This window comes from Brachionichthys hirsutus, unplaced genomic scaffold (assembly GCF_040956055.1).
Source record: "Brachionichthys hirsutus isolate HB-005 unplaced genomic scaffold, CSIRO-AGI_Bhir_v1 contig_718, whole genome shotgun sequence".
NCBI lineage: Eukaryota > Metazoa > Chordata > Actinopteri > Lophiiformes > Brachionichthyidae > Brachionichthys > Brachionichthys hirsutus.
In genome coordinates, this window is record NW_027180335.1 from 115,221 (window position 1) to 134,865 (window position 19,645).

The 19,645-nt window shown below is 43.5% G+C and overlaps 2 protein-coding genes across 2 annotated transcripts; one reads left to right on the plus strand and one right to left on the minus strand.

Moving 5' to 3' along the window:
• The first annotated feature begins 227 nt into the window (after window positions 1-227).
• Window positions 228-1,543, plus strand: LOC137913572 (transcriptional regulator protein Pur-beta-like). Its single transcript, XM_068757215.1, has 2 exons — window positions 228-728; window positions 759-1,543. Exons 1-2 carry the CDS (start codon window positions 228-230, stop codon window positions 1,158-1,160), a joined length of 903 nt encoding a protein of 300 aa, XP_068613316.1. The 3' UTR covers window positions 1,161-1,543.
• An 11,802-nt stretch (window positions 1,544-13,345) lies between these two features.
• On the minus strand, window positions 13,346-18,852 carry LOC137913589 (cytoskeleton-associated protein 2-like). Its single transcript, XM_068757232.1, has 9 exons — window positions 18,813-18,852; window positions 18,553-18,619; window positions 18,412-18,466; window positions 17,107-18,245; window positions 16,446-16,641; window positions 15,985-16,143; window positions 15,115-15,175; window positions 14,596-14,758; window positions 13,346-13,655 (listed from the first exon to the last, which is right to left on the minus strand). Exons 1-9 carry the CDS (start codon window positions 18,850-18,852, stop codon window positions 13,346-13,348), a joined length of 2,190 nt encoding a protein of 729 aa, XP_068613333.1.
• Window positions 18,853-19,645: the final 793 nt, after the last annotated feature.

Genomic DNA, 19,645 nt, shown 5'->3' on the forward strand with positions numbered 1-19,645 from the left:
ACGGAGAACAATTATGAGTTATTAAAAACAATTTGATTTAAAGACATCCAGAAGGCGGATATGTTAAAATGACAGACGGGTTAATCGACGAATCAAAATCGACAACGTCATGATTGACAAGCTAAATGGCCAAACAGAGCTCCGCAGCTGGCTTCCGGTTTCCCCTGCGAGTCAGGGGTTGGGGGTGGGCCACAGACACGCAGAGAGACGGGCTGCTGGTGGCGAAGATGGCGGATGGGGATAGCGGTAGCGAGCGTGGTGGTAGCAGCGGCGGAGGGGGAGGCGGAGGCGGCGGCGGCGGAGGCGGAGGGTTCCAGCATTACCAGCGGGACTCGGAGACGCAGGAGCTGGCGTCAAAGCGCTTAGACATTCAGAACAAGCGCTTCTACCTCGACGTCAAGCAGAATGTCAAAGGCCGGTTCATCAAAATTGCCGAGGTCGGCGCCGGAGGCTCGAAGAGTCGCCTGACCCTGTCGATGTCGGTTGCGGCGGAGTTCCGCGACTACCTCGGGGATTTCATAGAGCACTACGCCCAGCTTGGGCCTAGCTCGCCGGAGCAGATCGCTCAATCTTCCGGCGGGGATGACACCGGGCCTAGACGGGCCTTGAAGAGCGAATTCCTGGTGCGTGAGAACCGAAAATACTACCTCGACTTAAAGGAGAACCAGCGGGGCCGGTTCCTTCGGATACGGCAGACCGTCAACAGAGGCCCCGGCTTCGGCGTTGGAGTAGGAGGCATTCCCGGTGCTGGTTTACAGGCCGGGCAAACCATCGCCCTCCCGGCCCAGGGTCTGATAGAGTTCCGCGACGCCTTGGCTAAATTGATAGACGACTACGGGGGGGATGAAGAGGAGCTGGCCGGAGGCGGGGGGGCCGGAGGTTACGGCGAGCTCCCGGAGGGCACCTCCATCATGGTCGACTCCAAGAGGTTCTTCTTCGACGTGGGATCCAACAAGTACGGCGTTTTCTTACGGGTGAGCGAAGTGAAGCCCAGCTACAGAAACTCCATCACCATCCCCTTCAAGGCTTGGGGCAAGTTCGGCGGCGCGTTCAGCCGCTACGCCGAGGAGATGAAGGAGATCCAGGAGCGGCAGCGGGACAAGATGTACGAGAGGAGAGCCGGGGAGGAGTCCGAGGGGGACGACGGGGACGACGACTGACGGAGAGGCCGGCTGGGCTCGGGAAGAAGAGGCCCACGACGATGATGCGAAGCCTGGCGGCGGACGGGAGGAGGGCCGGGGCTGCGTCGAGCACGGCGGAGCGGAGCGGAAGTTAAAAACGCTGAAACGACGGAGTGAAAGAATATTTGACTGAGAAATTACAATCTGGTGAATGTTATAGCTACATAGGAGTGAACAGCAGAAATCAGTTCTTTTATAAGAGCCCCCCCCCCCCCCCACTGACAAGAATAATAATATTCCACACACACATAAATATATTTATAAATAATCCAACAAATGTACGACCTAGACTAGATTAATATAGTAGACAGAATCCACGGAGTGGGAGTGGGACAGCGGCTGCATCGCATCGTCTGAAGTGACCTGCAACAACCCCCCCCCCCCCCCCCCCCCCCAATCAGACCCGCTGAGCCGCTGCCTCAGCTATTTGGGCGTCCCTTGGCATTGCAGGACATCTCGGTCCAGCGAGGGGCTTTTAATTTGACCTGTGACGAGCACACGACTGAATTTGGATTGGGCGCCTGACCTCCCTCACCCCTCCCTCGTGGGTAACCCCCCCCCCCCCTTAGGTGCTAACCTCCTGCTGCTGCAGCTGAGGTGTCAGTCTGTGGCAACCGGTCTCATGATGCAGGCCTTTGTCTGACCTCTGACCTTTTTAAATCAAAGGGGACGCCACGAGTTCCGGCCTGTAGATCTGGTCGTGATTTTTCAAGTCGAAAGCTTAATATTGAGTCGTGGTCTCAAAGCGTTTGTGACCTTTTTGGACTCCAGAGTGCAACATCTGGATCCTTTCATCTTGACCTCCGATCATTAGAGACTGAAGCAGTGTTCAGTCTGATTGTAAGACGAATTTGGTGCTCTTGGAAATAAAACCCACAGTCGGGTGAAACTCGTAAATATATATATACTCGAGATTTACTTACTAAAAAGATCAATTCTAGGTAGATTATTTTTCAAGAGATATATTGAAATGCGTCTTAGAAATACGAGACATCTATTAGATACTGCTGCCTGAAGTGGCTTATTTAAAACACTAAACTTGGATGCAACTGTCCAGGGTGATATTTCACGCCTGCTTTTTATCTTTTCCTAACTTTTATTCCTTAGAGGAAATTAAGAGTACAACAAATTGATTACACCAGAGATAATGGCAATTTTGAGAAACGACTTCGTTGAAGTCGCTTCTCAGCAAACACTCGCACTCCAGTTCACTTTACATCGCATCGAGTTGTCCCCTTGTTTCAGTCCAATATTTAACCACGTTTCGTCATAAACTGGCTCCATCAGTCGCCATACGACACAAACCAAACACCTGCAGTCATGAACATCATGTCTTTAGTGCGTATTTTAAAAGTATGATTGTGTTTTTGCATGCCTGCTGTTCTGCGGAACTGCCTTGTGTTCTTTTCCTTTGCATATTCTGATTGCTGTATGATGGTATTTATCCATTTTTAGAGCGGTTTAAAGTTTTATTTCTTGCAATGAAAAAAGTTCGTTTACTTCAGCGTAATGTAAAAGCCACGAAGTCCTGGTACTTTGGGGAATGTCACTTTCATTGTCCCACTTCCTTCGGTGTGTAAACCTGCTGGATTTTATTTGATCCTCTTCAACACGATGAATGCAGAAAGGCCATCTGGAAAAAAAGAAACCTGGGAGCAATATTTTTTCTTTTCTATTGATATAAATATAACTATATATAATATAACATGAGATTGAACTACATCCTTCTTCCTGTACTGTGTTACGTGAAATGGCAGCTGTTTCAGTCTTGTGTTCTGCTGTAATATTCTACCAAGTTACTTTCAACAAGAAATAAAACGTTTTTGCTCAGGAGAGGTGTGGTCTTCTTATCCTCTGTCATCAGGGTAGTCCCTCGTTCTATTTTCGGTCAATTTCTGAATTCATAAAACATTTTGACTTTGTCTTTTTGGAACTTATTTTTTTAATCCACTGAACACAGACCTAGAAAAAAATGTACTGAATAATTCTCCACGGCTGACAGCATTCTGATAAACTCAAGTGAATATAGTTCAAGCCTTTTTTCACAGCTCTTGAACACGGTTTATTTTTCCATTTACATGGTCGAGAAGTGAAGTTAGATTCAATGGAATTATGCTGGAGCCATTCCCGGCTGAGGCACACCCTGGATAACTCGCCAGTTTATATGCCATTCAATTCACTCGCCAAACATCACAGTCATAAAGCGGTCCGATATTCACTATCAGGCAAAATGTGATCCAGAATGAGGTCAGGAAAAAAATCTTACGTTTTAACATTAAACCTCATCTGTGAGGGTTGCTATGGTAACTTTTGCTGCAGGTTGATTTCTGCTCCTGCACAGCTGCGGAGGCTTTGTTGAACTGAACGAGACGCACCTGTTACACATCTCAGCTAATCAGCTCCTGCCTCTCTGGACAGTTCTCTGCCAGAACAGCCTCTCTGTTCTCTCAGTATTTTCAGGCTCTCCCGTTCTATGTGTCGTCCCGTATTCCCTGGTTCTATTTTTAATACCTGAGGAAACAACAAAATGGTTTTGTTTTTCGACACTTTCAATAATATCTCTCTTATGACCTCCACAAAGGAGCTTCTGTTTTTGCTGGACTTTACTAAGACACTGTGGAGTTAGTAGTGGGCAGATTTATTGTATCTTCAAAAGCTCTGAATCTAGATCCATAGAGCACAGAAAATCAATGAAAGCTATTAAGATCCTCCAAACATCATAGACTTGAAATTGGTGATTATTTGAACATGTTTTGTCATGGTTCTATATTTACTTAGCGATTCCTGTTTCGTTTACTGCTTCACACTTCCTGCATTTGTTCTCCCTCGATTCCAACCATTTCTCGTTGTCACCTGTGTCCATCCCACCTGCCCCAGTCGTCATGTTTACTCTGTGTATTTTAAAGGATGTGTGTGTCCTCTCAGTTGCCAGATTGAAATATTAGTAATTTTGCCCAGTCATTTCCTTGTGTTTCCCCGTGATGTTTTCCTGCTTTTATTTATTCTGTATACTGGATCTTTCTTGCCCTGACTGAAGGAGACAGACATACTGGGTGAAACGACAGACATGAGACACCAGGGGGAGGGAAAGCATAAGAAACACGAGGAAATGATGGAGGAAACTGTCCGTACCCATTAACACCAGTAGTAAACCAGAGTTATGAAAGAACTGCTGTTTATACGCTTTGATGTTCACTCAATATTTATGTCTAGAAACAGCCAACAAAGAAAAATGGTGAAATAGCAAGATATGAACGTTTTCCTAGAACGCAGAACCAAATCCATTCAACCAACGGAAAATAAATAGAAATGTTGGCATTAACCTGACCTGCTCAAGACAAACCTATTAGGATTAACAACTTGAAAGATCGGGAACATCATAAATGGCATGTGGCATCAGAACTACAACAATGCTAAGCATTGACAAGAATTGGAATCTTCCCAGAGTTGATATTTAAAAACAATTTTTGACACTTATTGATGTGGCATGAGAGGGTTTTAGAGAAGCCTCAGTTGATAAACTAATAAATATTTGTTATCTTTCCTACCAGCATGCATTCAATTTGGAAGGAAGTAGGACAATGGCATAACAGGGACGGAGGTGCTGAGTCATTGTGCAAAATAGTTGTTGAGTACATGTTGAACATGTTGAATACTTTACTCTTAGTCTATGCCATGCATATTATATATAATGCAAAGTTCTACATGATACGCATGTATAATGATTAACATTTCTATCAGAATTAGAAATACGTTCATAAACATAACAAGATAGCATCTGCCATCTGCCATGGGGGGAAAACAATGGCACTTAACATTATCTTTCGGAGGCTACATTTCCTGCTTCATCTTGTAATCTAGAATGACACAGCATGGACTTCATGTCACATGATTTAAAAAAACAAATTCAACTCATGCAGTTTGTGTTCACAGCTCACAGCAGGCCAGGCATAGTCGGCATTCTAAATGAAGTTGATTCTGATCGTTCTTTTGATGTAACGCTGTCGTGATCCTGCATCAAATGTGTGTAAGAAACAGCCAATCACGACACAATCTTGATCTCTCTATTCAGGATTCTGAATCTCGTTATCATTAGTTGGTCTATTAAAACAAATTGCGCAACAAATGTTGATGCTGTGTTGAGGCATGTCTTCAAACACCTTTCACTGAATATGAGAAAGAAAGCCTTTTATTATCGTCATTGCTACACAGCAAGCACGCAAGGAAATTACATAGTACTGCCGAGTCCACACTCCAGCCGGAAAAGGAAGCACCCGTAAAAGAGCTGTTAAAACCTGCCTGAGGGAAGGAGTGCAGCGCTTATCAGATTTTAGACTGACATTACCCAATGATTAGTCATGCAACAGCCCCACACACACGCACACAGGTCTATTCACCTTAGATTTACAGAAAAGATTTATATCTTATCTCGTCTCATTCTTCATTCACACCTTCCCCATGGCCTGGGGCCATCGACGGCCACATAAGCTGTTCGTCAGTTGCTCACACCTTCATTGTTATCCAGTCATTGCTGTAGTCTTTGTAATTCGGATTCTCTCTGTACCTCTGACAAGTTCATGCTGCTCACCAGCCTGACTTCACGTAGTAATGAATTCATTGCATCACACCCAGCAGAGTCATCAGCCACCACCGCCACCAATATACAGACACCATTGCTATTGCTCAGGACAGAGACCCTTCAGACACAATCTCGCCTGATTCCATCATTTTGTTTGTAACTCCTACGCATTAAAAATGATAGCTGGCACCGAGGACCGGTGGAGGGGGTTATGCAGCATTTTTAACCACAACAGTAATTGTGTAATTTTTGCCAACTTTAATTTAACATAACTTGGGACAATATTTTATTTCATTGTCGACCATCTGAATTAAAATTCTAGGAAGTTGTTTCCGCTCTGGATCTTGAGCAACATATTTTAAAACCTACAAATGATTTTGCTCATATTTTAGATCCCAAAATAAAGAACCAAAAACAACTTGTTTCAGTAGGTTTGGAGCTCCAACTGTAATTTAACAGGTTTAACAAATAATCTCTGTGCCAAATTACTGTATAAGGATTTCAATTAAGTTGACATTCTCGGGATTAAGAACCAGGCAGTATGGTCACACTACTTTACGGTAACTAAACAAATAGACACTTATGCAACAAAAAATAGACACATGATCTGCAGAACTTCAGAGCTGGAATCAGTTGCGGTGGAGAAAAGAAGGAAATATGGAATCCGGAGTGACGTGGGAAATGGTGAAGTCCAGCTGGTGATGATTGGCTGTGGAGCAAACAACACAGGTAAGGTGTCAGAATCAATACTGCTAACATGGTGAATTGGATTAGAGAAGGAGTGGTCGGATGTGAACGGAACAGAATAACCAAACTAAATACACAAGAGAACATAAAAGGAGCTCCATTATAAAACAACAACAACATAATGATGACATACCTCTACTTTTTGTTTTCATCTGTCACCAGGACAGAAGTGTCTTTACTGAGGGAGAAAACGCGAAATCGGTGTTTTTCCTTTACGTACAGGCGGTAATCAGGATTGACCACAGGCCGCAGGCCATAATGTTCACAGTGTCCTTCGTCTTTCTTCTCAAACCAGTAATGATCAGATTTATCACCTGAATCGTTGCAATTGACGTCACTCTCCAACTGTGAACACACAAATTGCACATTTAAAAACGACACTTCTGCTGATGCAATGATAAAAAAATAAAAAACATTATCAGAAGTGTCCTGCTGAGTGAAGCTGTGAAAGATGGCAACATTTATTTACATGTAACAACACAACTCAACAGTCTTGCAAACTGAAAATAGACAAAAAAAAAAGGGGCTCAAGAATACAGTGAGCGACAGACATTTACTCACCATGAGCCTTTTTCCGTCCACCTTCAAGGAATAGGAGGCAGATTTATACTCAAAATGTAAAGCCAACTGCTTTGCCTCGTTTCTTGAACGTGTCGTTATTTTCACTGAAGGTGCTGGGGACAGAAGCAAGAAAACAGATCCGTCAATAATCCCAGCGTCATCATTTATAAATACTCACAATCAGAATGATCATTCATTGCCCTACATAATATAAAAACAATTACGACACAACCCATATGCCGTTTAAAACACAACCAATGCAAGAGGTTCCCCTCCCCGGACCTGATATCTAGGTCACAGATGTCCGGTTTTACTAAGGGATCTGGACCACCTCTGAGTGAGCTGGACACACCCAGGCTCTCGCTGGGGCGGGGGGAGGACAGCTCTCAAGAGTCCTGATCATAAGTACATTTTTATTATTTCTTAGTGGGGGGGTTTTCATTAACATCTAACATCATTGACATCTGAACATCTGCAACCCATCTCCCAATCAGCCTCCACCCTGCATAAACTCTACTCAGCCCTCAGTTCCCTGCCAGATTGTGAACATTCATACTCCTTCCCAGCATTCCTGTTTTTTTATTTCTGGCTGATTATCTGGCTTTTACTCTGCCTGATCTCTGGATTCTGCCTGTTACCCGCCCCTCATCGGATTTGTTTGCCTGTCGGACTGACTGCCTGATTTTGTAAACTCCGCTTGATTAAACACGAACTAGATTCCTAACTGCCAATCGTCCTTGAGCCCCTCTGTCAATGAGGCAACAAATATAACACTTTCAAAAATGACTGATCTGTTATTTTTAAATATTTCTGATCATTAGGAAATAGTTTTACCGATGTTGTTTTCATCTTGACGCTCAACAGCACACAGCTTCAGTTGACCACAGACATCCTGGATTTCCACAAAGTTCCCATCCTTGTCCTTCAGAACAGACATGAACGCGCCGTGTTCTGTTTCAATTCATAACATGAGGGGAAAGAAAAGAAACAGTCCTTTACATCATTTACGTTCAACCTATGGAGACTTCTGAAAGTGTTCAAATGAACTAAAGGCAAAGCATTTTTATTTGTATAGCGCATTTCATACATGGAAGTTGCCCAATGTGCTTTACATAAAACAAATGTTGCAATTTAAAATAAAATAAGAATAAATAAAGTAACAAAAATAGAGAATTAAAGCAAAAACCACAATAATAGTTAGAAAATGAGTACGGTGTAATAAATTAATTAATAAAGTGTTACGTTTCATTGTTTTCAAAGAGTTCACCCATGAGCACATGTAAAAAGGAGGTTTTTCAGGAGGTGATTACAGACCTACGCAAACTACGAATGATTGACTTGATGTGCATTTAGCTGTTTTGGGGTTGATAAGGACCCAAACCCACCATAATAGTGTAGAAATATTGGAAAAGTGAGTTTTTCATAATATGTCCCCTTTAAGTGATTTAGGAAGACAGCTGAACAGGATGGTATGGATTCAAAATGCAGAGGCACAGACTGACTGTGCAGATCAATGGAACGGTTTAATCCAAAAAAGGGTTCAGTACACAGAAAACAGTCCACACTGGAAAAGGTATCCAAACCTTTAGCCAAAAGGCAAGGTCAAAAACCAGGGGAAGGTTCAGAACCGAGACTATGGACTGCTATGACGTGAGTAAATAAGGCCGGACCGTGACCGTGAGGTTCACGGACTGGCAGAGGGAGGGATAAGAAGGCAGGGTGACGAAGGGAATGAGGAACAGGTGTGACAATCAGAGCAGGTGTGACAACGAGAGGGAAAGAGGTCAAACACAGAACACAGGAAGTAATGCAACACATAAAGGCAGGGCAAGGAAGCATAAAATAATACTAGAATAAAAACACAAACATGACAGTGCCTGACTCGAGTGAGCAATTCATAATTTTCAGCAGATCAAACGGGACAGACTTCATTCCATTTACGTTCTGCTATCAGCTTTCCCACACTCCACCACAGTGTTCCTCCATGGTGTTTTTGGCATATTAAAGGCCTTCTTTGTTTTAATAGGTGCAACAGCATCCATGATATTTAAGATTTTCAACCTCCATAAACCTCCATAAACTGAGCAGTGGTATTTTCATTTTTTCTATGAGGTTAAACACTCGCTGAAGATGATAAAACATAAAATTAAATCTCACAAAAATGGTAGCAATAAGAACATCATTGTCTATTTAAAGTTAGGCCTATATAATTTTGGTTTATTAGTGGACAATTAGTGAAACATTGTTTATAAAATACCACTGCAAAAGGTAGTAAAAAAAAGTAAAACTTTCAAGAAAGGCAGAGTATCTTATAAAACTATGACAAATAAAGCTGATTAATATTTATTTGTCATAGTTTTATAAGATACTCTACCTTTCTTGGGGCAAAGGGAGGCTTCTTGAAGGAAGCCTCCCTTTGCAATAAAATGCTGACCAGTGTTATAAAACAATAATAACACACTATGTCGAGGAAAGATGCAGATCTTAAACTCTGCCAAACTGTAAAAGTACTGCATTGAAACACACAAGCATGTTTTTGCAGTGCACATAATTTAAAGGTTTTTCATACATTTTATCCATAAAATCTTAATTTAAGATTTGTGTCATGTTTCCAATAATATTTTTTTACAGTGTAGCAATGCAGGACAATGAAATACCCTTGAACAAATACCTGACACTTGCAGCAAACACAGATTCTGGGAAATCTGATAACTATTTCTGACGCGCTGGACAATTGAAACAGCAGCTCACATTATCATTATGGAGATGATGAAATTGCTCCTTACCGTCAGTCATGACTGCTTGTCTGTGTCTCTGCCTGCAGTTGCACAATTTGATCGTTGGACTGTAGCGACGGTAGAAATTTAAACAACAGATCACGCTGTTGGCTGAGGAAGGCGGTCCAAGGCGAGCCTGTGTCACCAACAAAGACCCATTTCCTGTTAGATACTTAAAGGTTTGTTCTGACTTTGACATCTGTAGAACGCTTTTAAGATGTCTGTAATTTACCTTGTTTAGTATATTTATAATCCAGGGTACCAATAATTAATTTGAGGGCAGATCATTATTAATTGCAAGTTGTATAGTTCAAATGTTGCCGAATGCAGCACAGAGTGGGCAGCACTGTTTCCTCACAGCAAGAAGGTCCCTGGTTTGATTCCATCTTGGGCTAATTCTGTACTTTGTATGTTCTCCTCGTGGGTTTTCTCTGGGTTCCTCCCGTCTCCAAAAACATTAAATTTATGTGCATTGCGGTAAAAAAAATTGTCATTGTAAATAATTAGGCATAGGTTTGAGTGTGTGCTTTAGTATTGGCTGTCTTCCATGTGGCTCCAAGATGAGTTGGCGTCTCATCCAGGGTGTGCCCTGCCTGTAGACAGCTGGGATAGGCTGTTGTGGATGATTTATGTATGAAGGACTTTCAACGCAAAACAAGCCCGCAAGGGCTTTTTTGAAATGCTCCTCTTAGACCGGATGTTTGACGTTATTTGTACTGTAATACATGCTACTGTGTGACTGTACTTGTACTCTAACATTCTATCTAATAAATATATTCATCATCATCAGGCTCAAGAAACACCAGTGGCCCGCAAGGCGAATAAAGCAGCTGTAGATGCTGCCGGACAGCATCCCTCTTTTTCTGTCTCCAACAGCTCTGTCAGAAACGCGCTAAAAACAGAAGCGGAACTAAATTCATTGCGGGCCTGAACTAAGAGACTGTCTGTGCTTTCTGATCCTCCTGCAGCAGCTAGCAAGTAAGTTACAACATGGAGCTACCCAGCGTCATGACCCGAGAGAACAAATGACATTAAATAAAATACTCCCGCTTGCTGCCTCGTGCTCCTTTGAGAAAAGGTTTCGTAGCTAGTCCAGTGTTATATTGGCTGAGATTATTAAAGCAGTTAGGCTCACACTAAAACATTTTTGCCAGAACATTCCCACCAAAAATAAACAGCCAACAAAATAGCAGCCCTTCTCTCTATTGCTCTGCAAACGATGGGGCGAGCAACGGGCAGATCGTGCACACATCTTGTGAACGTGCCCCCCCCGTGTGACGTCACAAACGACAAGTTTCAATACCTGATTACAGAACTACACAGGATTGACTGGATGGTTTAATTTCGCTAGTTGTCGGGTTGGCAACAACCCCAAAACACCAAAATATTACCGTATTGGCCCGAATATAACACGACCCCGGATATAATACGACCCCCTCTTTTTCAAGACTCAAGTTTGAGAAAATACTTTTTGAACACCAATTTCAATTTTTGTACAGAAAATAATTCCAGTACATCTGAAACAAATGATTATAACAATAAATTCGAGAGAAAAAGCATGTTATTTTTCCACATTCAAATCATGCAAAAACGGTCTCACATCTTAATATCTGAACATTTAAATATGTGAACTAAAGTGCAATCACATTTGTAAATGAATGGCTTCTGGTTTTTAAAATGTAAATAAACCAATCTACTGTGATAAAACAACAAAATTGCAATAACTGCATGAACCATCAAAGTGAAGTCTAACTGGGGAGATCGTTATTCTCCAGCGCCTCAGGGGTTAACTTCCAGACCACGCTGGGGACGAAGGCTGAAGCGCAGCAACACAAGATGGACGCCGGCCAGACGTGCTGAATCACTGAAGCTGCTTTATTTTACTTGCACTGTTAAACAAAACTCCGTTTCCTCCTATCGCTCGCATATCTCTGTCAGAGTTCTCTCTGTTGCTGCTCTGCGCGCTCTCTCTCTTTATCTCTCTCACACACTCGCTTGCTCCGGCGGGACACGCCCCAGCTAGACGCGCGCACACACACACACACACACACATCCACACAGACACATCTCACCACATATGAATAAGGAAAAACATCGCAATAAAATAATGATAGGCGTTCGCTTTGGCCTGGCGAGTTCAGTTCACCATTCGTTGTAACGATATCTGGCGCCATCTAGCGTTCAGAATGGGTATAATGTCTAGACCCCGAATATAACACGACCCGACTTTTTCAGCCTAATTTCAATGCAAAAAACATCGTGTTATATTCGGGCCAATACGGTAGTAGAAACTGGGCAAAAGTTATTTTTTTTCATGTTCCCTTTAAATTCTAAGCAATGATAAGTGTTTTTCAGTTTTTTTCATGTTTTGGAATTTCTCCTCGTCCAAAATGACTGATATTAACTCATCCATTGTTTATCGGACTGGGCGGCGGCATGAATTCCAGATTCTTCTGACTGCATACTTGAGATAACCTCCTACTCAAACAGCATCGACTTCACTGTAGTATGGCGACTTATATTGCAAATAAATGTGATCAATTGTTTTGTTAATGAGACATAAAATGCAATAAATCTAATATACACTACCGTTCAATAGTTTGGGGTCACTTAGAAATGTCCTTATTTTTTGAAAGAAAAGCACTGTTTCTTTCCAATGCTAACTTTAAACTAATCAGAAATACACTCTATAGATCGCTAATGTGGTAAATGACTACTTTAGCTGCAGGTGTCTGGTTATTGGTGTATCGAGGCCCATTTGCAGCAACCATCACTCCAGTGTTCTGATGGTACAATGTGTTTGCTCGTTGCATCACAATTCTAATGGATGATTAGAAAAACCCTGTGCAATCATGTTAGCACAGCTGAAAACAGTTTAGCTGATTAGAGGAGCTATGAATCTGACCCAGCTTCCTTTGTCTGGCTGAACCAAGACTTTTGAACGGTCATGTATCTTATCTGAAATTTAACATTACTCCAGAGAAAAGCGTGCCATTACTATGCTTTTTGGTATCGTCAGTTTTGCTTCAACCGGATCACTTTCGGGTGTTATGTACAGACGTGCCCAAAAACAAACAAACTGTCATTCAAACAGTTTCAGCAGCAGGACAGCGAGAAATCGACAGTTTGGTAAAAATGCACATTGCGCTGATTTTCAGTAGCTATCACAATTAGGGTTAGGATAAAAAAAAAATAGGGCAGGTGAGTCCACATGGACATTTATTTTACTATGTACAGTACTGTAATACATAAAATCAATGGCATGCATTAAATGTGTGACACAGGTAACTGGGGGAAACAACCAACTTTAAAAACTGTCCTATCATTGCAAGAATGAAACACCTGTTCTAAGGGTGTGTTTAAGGTTGGGTGACATACAGTATGGCAATACCAAGTATGAATATACATTCTGCTTTCAGGTCCTCTCCACACGAAAAGCAGCAAATTCTGATCGTCTGAATTTTGTCTCAGCAACAAATTGAAGGGGATAAAGAAAGCACTTAAAGCTGAAGGTCGTCATCGCCGACGAGCTGCACGAACACCTTGTCTTTCAGTGCTTCGTTCTCCCTGTAGACATACAGGTACGGGGGCGAGCTGTCAGCGGATGGACTGGTTTCCACACCCTTCTGTTCCTCATCCTCCTTGGAAATCAGGTCATCGTAAGAGGACACACAGAGATCATGGTCCTGGAGAGACGCAGGGTATCGGAGCGAGGCCGTCTCAATTCGCACTGAACGTCTCACTGGAGTGAAGAAGCGAATCTCCTTGCCGTAGACCCGTGCCGGTTCACTCTGTTGACCTGGAGGGCCACTGAGAGAATATAAATAAAAACAAGATGGGAAACATTTCAGAGAAAGGCCTGTGTAAAGTAATGGAGGGGCTAAAAAAAAGAAAAGAGATTATTGTTAAAAAGGAGATTTGGGATTGGGCCTTAACTGTCAGGTGTGTTTACATGGACCCATTTAATCGGATTAAAAACCTGATCGGAATAAAAATGCTTCATGTACACACCCAAATCGGATTAGTCTGAAGTCTGACCCAATCAAGGTCAATCCGTTCATGATTCTATTCCGATCGAGAGGGGTGGTTTATACCGATTGATGATCCGATCAGGGAGCATGAAAACACTTGTTCCGATGTTTCGGTAAAAGCCGTCCTTACTGTGAGCGAGAGTGAGCGAGAGACATGGCGGGCGTACGACAGAACTGGTCAATATCTGAGACAAACATGTTGCCGGAGACATTAAAGGAGGAAATTAACAGCGCAAACGGGGAAAACGCGCGAAATAACGTTCCAAGCAGAAAAGCGCGGAGCGGTGTTTTGTTTACAACGGAAGTCGCTGCGGCTTCTTCTTCTACTATTTCCGGTATATTTGGTATAAATTGCGCATGTCAAAATATTTTTTCCCGATCGAAAGTGTAATGCATGAACACGCAAGTCCTAATCGGATCAATATTTTTAGGGCCCATGAACACAGTGCATCCGATCATAATTTCACTCCGAACTCTGATCGGATTAGAGACATTTTGTCCATGTAAACGCAGCCGGTGTGCGCTAGCAGTCGCCGTTAGCTCCTGTGATCAATTGTGGGACTTACCGTTTAATTATCATTCAAGTTACTGAATGTCTATGAAAGATATTACTGATTCAAGCTGCAAGATGGAAACCTTTAATTGAGCGTGATGCAGGCATCGATCGATCGTCGTCAGATCGTTTGAGTCGATTGCACCGCGGTCACAGTGAAACGTACCCGGGGGTCGCTGTGATCTTGTACTTGACTACAGATGAGACGCCTTTCTCCCCACAGATGAGGGTTCGGGCTGGTTTAGGAGTCATCATTGGGTCGTTCGTCCTATCGGGAGTACTTTCTCCTGCTGGGATCTGGCCCTCCTCCGTCTCACTTTTGTCTGATTCTAAAAAAAACCCCATCAAATATGTCGTTAAGATAAATCTAAAAACGTGATCGTTTTAAGAATGAGCTATTTATTTACCGGTAGACGCCACGGTTGAGTTTTACCAACAAGCTGTAAGCGCGTCATTGACACCGTCGTCAGCACACGGTCTCTTATTTACACCTCCGGCTGACACAGAGCAACACTAGCATTTCTCTGGAGTCATATTTGTCCTCGCTGGGATAATGTATTAGAATGGAAAACAACCTTTACCGTTTACAGGACCGTGATGGTCAGTCCCAAACACTGTGTGGTGTAAAACAGAATGTACGTTCACTACAAGCACTTCATACGTTCTAAAAGAATAAAACAACCACCTTGGATCTCGTCCCTTTTCTTAAGAATCTCAAACACCACAGTCCGCAGCTCGTCCACCGGCTGAAACACAACAGGAAGGCAGAGGTTTTGAAGTTTTAAACAATTCGAAGCGCGAGAGGAGGATTTTAGTGGTAAGGCTGCAAATCTCATCCAACTGATGACAGAAGCATGAAAGAAATAGCAGACTTTCTGAAAGGCAAACCACGAGTTACGCACGGTACATGTTAAAACACACAAAAAAAGGAATTCTTTGTTCATCTGATCACTTTTGAAGTGGAATGCACACAACTCTGAAAATGAATCTCAGCGACTTAAAGAGGAAGATTCTTGGTTATAAAGACGGGATGCAATTTCATACGAAATGAGATTTCCTGTCTGCCGATAAACGACAAACCACAGAGCTGTGATTGCACCATTCAGACGTCATACAAAGGTCAAAGTTTAAAAATCATAACTGGTTACTGTACGAGATTATTGCAGAATAACTACTATGATCTCTTATCATGATAATGCAGTTTTATATGTTCATGACTAAATAATGAAAAGACGAGTAAGCGCGGCTGCGAGGGAAGCCAAGTTACCTGCTTCTCCAGGTAACTTGGACAGTTTGGGATTTATCTAGACCAAAGCCGCTGACAGATAATGGAGTGACGATCAGGTGGAGTAAAGCAGCAACCGAACACACAGAGGCGATATCCAGCAAGCACATACGATGGAAACAATGCTGGATTTACAGCATTGGCCTTTTTATTGTCTCATTTTATGAACCCAGAAATGCACAAATGCAGTTAGACACATGCCTTTTGGTGAGCATGGGGTATTATTTAACAACCTGCTCATTTGTGAAACAGCAGTCGTGGGTGTCTCACCTCCAACACGACACTCACAGCCTCTTCAAACAAGGGCAGAACATCCAGGTTGCCCTCCAGCTCCATCAGGCGGGCCCGGCAGATCCAGTATTTGACAAACTTCTGAGACACCGCCGGCAGCCGTGACAGAATAACCTTCACTTGATCTGGAGTGCAACCCTGTTGGGGTGAGATGTCAGTAGGATTCAGCCAAAGTGCTTTTCATCCAGTAAAGTTTAAGCTGTTAAGCACAGCACATTTATTTATTTATCTCTACAAACGTGTCTATCTGAAAAGCAAAGCCACGTCGCAGTGATTTGCATTACTTCTAGTGAATGTCATCGAAGGACAAATTAGTTCTTGTCGAGTGGAAATTCAGTCTCGAGTACAGATTCCATCAAACAATGTCCAGCGAGACAAATCCAGGAGGACGTTAAATAAGTCCAGCAAAGCAGAAGAAGAACTGACACTCCTCAAGGTACCTCTCGAAGCAGTTTGATGCAATCAGCCAGGGACCGGTCGACTGCACCGATGAGGGAATTGGCCTCGTCTTCCTCCTTCATGGTAGCCCAGAAAGGCTGGCACGTGGCCAACGTGCGCCTGACCAGAGGCTTAACCGGCATTGGAGGACGCTTGTAGGAAATGCCCTTGGTTTCCCTCCATTCCTTCAGTTTTCTCCTTGATGCCAAATAATAGAACGGAAGGTATGGTAGTTAACAAACAAATAAAAGAAACGAGGGGAGAGGAAATGGAAAGACAAGGGTCCAGGGACAACTTGAGTTACCTCGAACATCTAAACGGGACTTCTAAAGCTCCAAAAGCTCAAATCCAGGAACTATTATTGCCAAGGCAACCACTTGGTTGCATAATCAAATCAGGAATATGGTGAAATATCTGATACTTCAGATAATAAACCAAACTAAACCAAACTAAACCTAGTATTTGACTGGTGTACATCTAAGCGAGCAAATAAATCTAATATTTGAATTATCACTTAAATTGAAAGGGAGCTTTGCTTGGGAGTCATTTAGTACCTCAGAATCGGAGTCATTGCAGCTCATCCTGCGAGACTCTAAAGCGTGGACGAGCGTTTGGGTCCCGCATCAGGGTACTCACTGCTGGTACTTGTACAGTTTTACTTACATTCGCTCCTCCTGGGCAGCAGTCACGCCCTTCCCTTCGGCCTGTGGAATCGTCCCGGCTTGGATCTTGGCCGTCTTCGTGTCCGTACGGCTGACGGCCCTGGAAGGTCGCGGCGCTGTCTGTGGGGCGTTAGCTGAGCTGCGTTCTCTCCTCCTGCCCGTCTCTGTCCACGTTTTGATTTGGCGCCCCGGTTCAACCACAGCACTGACTGCTCTAGAGCTACACCTGCCCACTGGGCCAGCGGAGGCTCTAAACCTGCCCACTGGGCCAGCTTTCTGCTTTGCGGACTCATCTGTGGGGAGTCCGGTTGATTTATTCGTTTTTGACATCCCCACTCGTCCCTCTGGTTTATTGGATGCTGCTGTGAACTGGGAATTGGACGTTGTCCTCAGTCCGATTGCTACTTGCCTCTTACAAGGTACCGGTACCTGAGAAGGTTGACCCATAAGAGGTTTAGAATTCCACTTGGCCTGATTTTTAATTCCAGCCGTCGCAGTCTGTTTGCCAGCGTCAGTTAGAGCAGTGACGGGGAACGCTTTCCTCTGAGCCAGGGTGGAGACAGAGACCGTGCGTGAAGTGCTGGGTCGCCCCTTGTTAGCAGCAGAACTAGCGGTATCAGCTCCCGCGGTAGAAGGGCGTGCTTGTCTTTGAACGCTTCTTGGCTGGATAACTGCCGGAACGAGTCCCGTTTTAGTTCTGATAAGAGGCCCGATCCGTATCCGGTCACCGTCTGGCTTCCGTGAACTCGACAACGCAGCATTTGAATTACTGCTGAATCTGAAAGCTGCCTTCGTCCCAGCAGCGCTCGCTGCATGTGAAGATGTTCTGCCTGACGACTGTGCTCCTGGCTTTCCCGGGTTTTTCACATGGCCGATCGCGTTCAGGCTGGGTTTGGAGGGCGCAACGGCGGAACCTTTTTTGAGGGCAGGATTGCCACCACGTTGTGGCTGCGCTCGCCCCGTCGTTTCAGATTGACGATTGCTCTTCTGTCGTCCGGTTGGGATGCTGCTTTTATCCGTCGCGTTGCTACTGGCAGCAAACACTCTACCGGCCGGGCGTGCTGCGGATCGGGCAGCCTGAGCGGGAGCCTTCAGGCTGGATCTCTCAGCTGGAGCCTCGTTCTCTTTTTCTGCAAGAACCTGTGAAAACAATGCGTCTCTGCTTTGTTTGATACTTATATGTGACCAATTCAATCTAGATGAGGTCACCAAGCAGAAGGATTACACGCCGATGTGTTGTTGTGATTAGTAATGTTTAAAAATGTGGAGTTTTGTTCCCCTCCCTTCGCCTACGGCCTACGCCCACCTTCAGTGCAGAGGTCACCGGCTCCTTATCCCGGCATTCCTCACGAACGCACGGCCTGTAGCGCAGAAACATCGGGTTCATTCATCCGAGATTTAAAAGCGGCAGCCGTTTACACTCATTATTGAGCATTTCTTTTCTTACTTCGGGGTGGGAAGTTTCAGCCTTCCTTTCGCCGCCAGATATTCCACCAGCTTCTGTTTACGTAACTCTGTAATGAAACGTTACAGGAGAATTCACCGCAGCTCCCATTAAAGCCTTTATAGCCCACTCAACCAAGGGTTGGGGTTAGCAAAGATGTAGAATAGTAGGCTAACGCTAAGCATATTCAATTTAGCGTAACGCGATATTGCTAACGCTAGCTACTTTACCCAGCTATTATGCTATTTAAAGAGCTGACTAACCTCTCCTGGAAAGTATCGATACGCTCTCTGCTTCTTCCATGTTTGTGGTAATTCTATTTCAGCATCCAATCTCGATTTTATTGGGTGCTGTAAAATAGACGTTTTATAGCCTTGTAACTGCTGCTAGTTTATGCTATGCTAAGCTACGCTATAACCGCTCCGTAGCAACTGAGGTCCTGCGGGTTTGAAATCGCCGGGAGGTAACGCCCCCTCGTTTGTGATTGGGTGATTTGAAAAAGAAAAGAAAAGACACAACGCGCATGCGCGAAGCCCCGCACGGATCTGGGATCGGTCGAGACTGTAAACAAACACTGTAAACAAACAGCAGCAGTGTATGTGGTATTAATGCTACAACGCCGCATGTCCCGGTCACTGCAGCTTGTGTTCAAGATTATCAAAGTAACTTCCTCATGGAAAAACCTTTTTAGATCCACGCATACAAGTAAAAGCGTTGCTGTTGCTCTGTCTGAAAGTTACAGACTTCTTTGAATGTTCTATGTGCAAAATGGTTCGAATGAAGAACGGACCATGTCAGAGTTATCTGAGGACTTTTTGCAGCTTAACTGCAAATACTGATCACGCAATTTGACGTTTTGAATGTAAATTCTCATTCTTAAACTAACAAATAATGAAAAGAATGTAATGAATCAAATTGTACATTTTTGTATAAAGCATACTGTATATATAATATATATTCTGTATTGTAAATGTACGGTTGTCAATTAATTTCTGTCAAACCCTGGAACCAGTTCAAAAAAATGTTGGTTCAAAATTTAAGATTACTATCTTTTGAATTTGGTCAGATTTTATGACTGCTGCTTTAACGTTGTTTA

Coding starts and splice junctions, on each gene's coding strand:
- LOC137913572 (XM_068757215.1), top strand. CDS start 228: ATGGCGGATGGGGATAGCGGTAGCGAGCGTGGTGGTAGCAGCGGCGGA. Junction 729..758: donor GCCCCGGCTTCGGCGTTGGA/GTAGGAGGCATT, acceptor GCTGGTTTACAG/GCCGGGCAAACCATCGCCCT.
- LOC137913589 (XM_068757232.1), bottom strand. CDS start 18,852: ATGGAAGAAGCAGAGAGCGTATCGATACTTTCCAGGAGAG. Junction 18,467..18,552: donor CTGAAACTTCCCACCCCGAA/GTAAGAAAAGAA, acceptor TCTGCGCTACAG/GCCGTGCGTTCGTGAGGAAT. Junction 15,176..15,984: donor CTGTGAGTGTCGTGTTGGAG/GTGAGACACCCA, acceptor GTTGTGTTTCAG/CCGGTGGACGAGCTGCGGAC.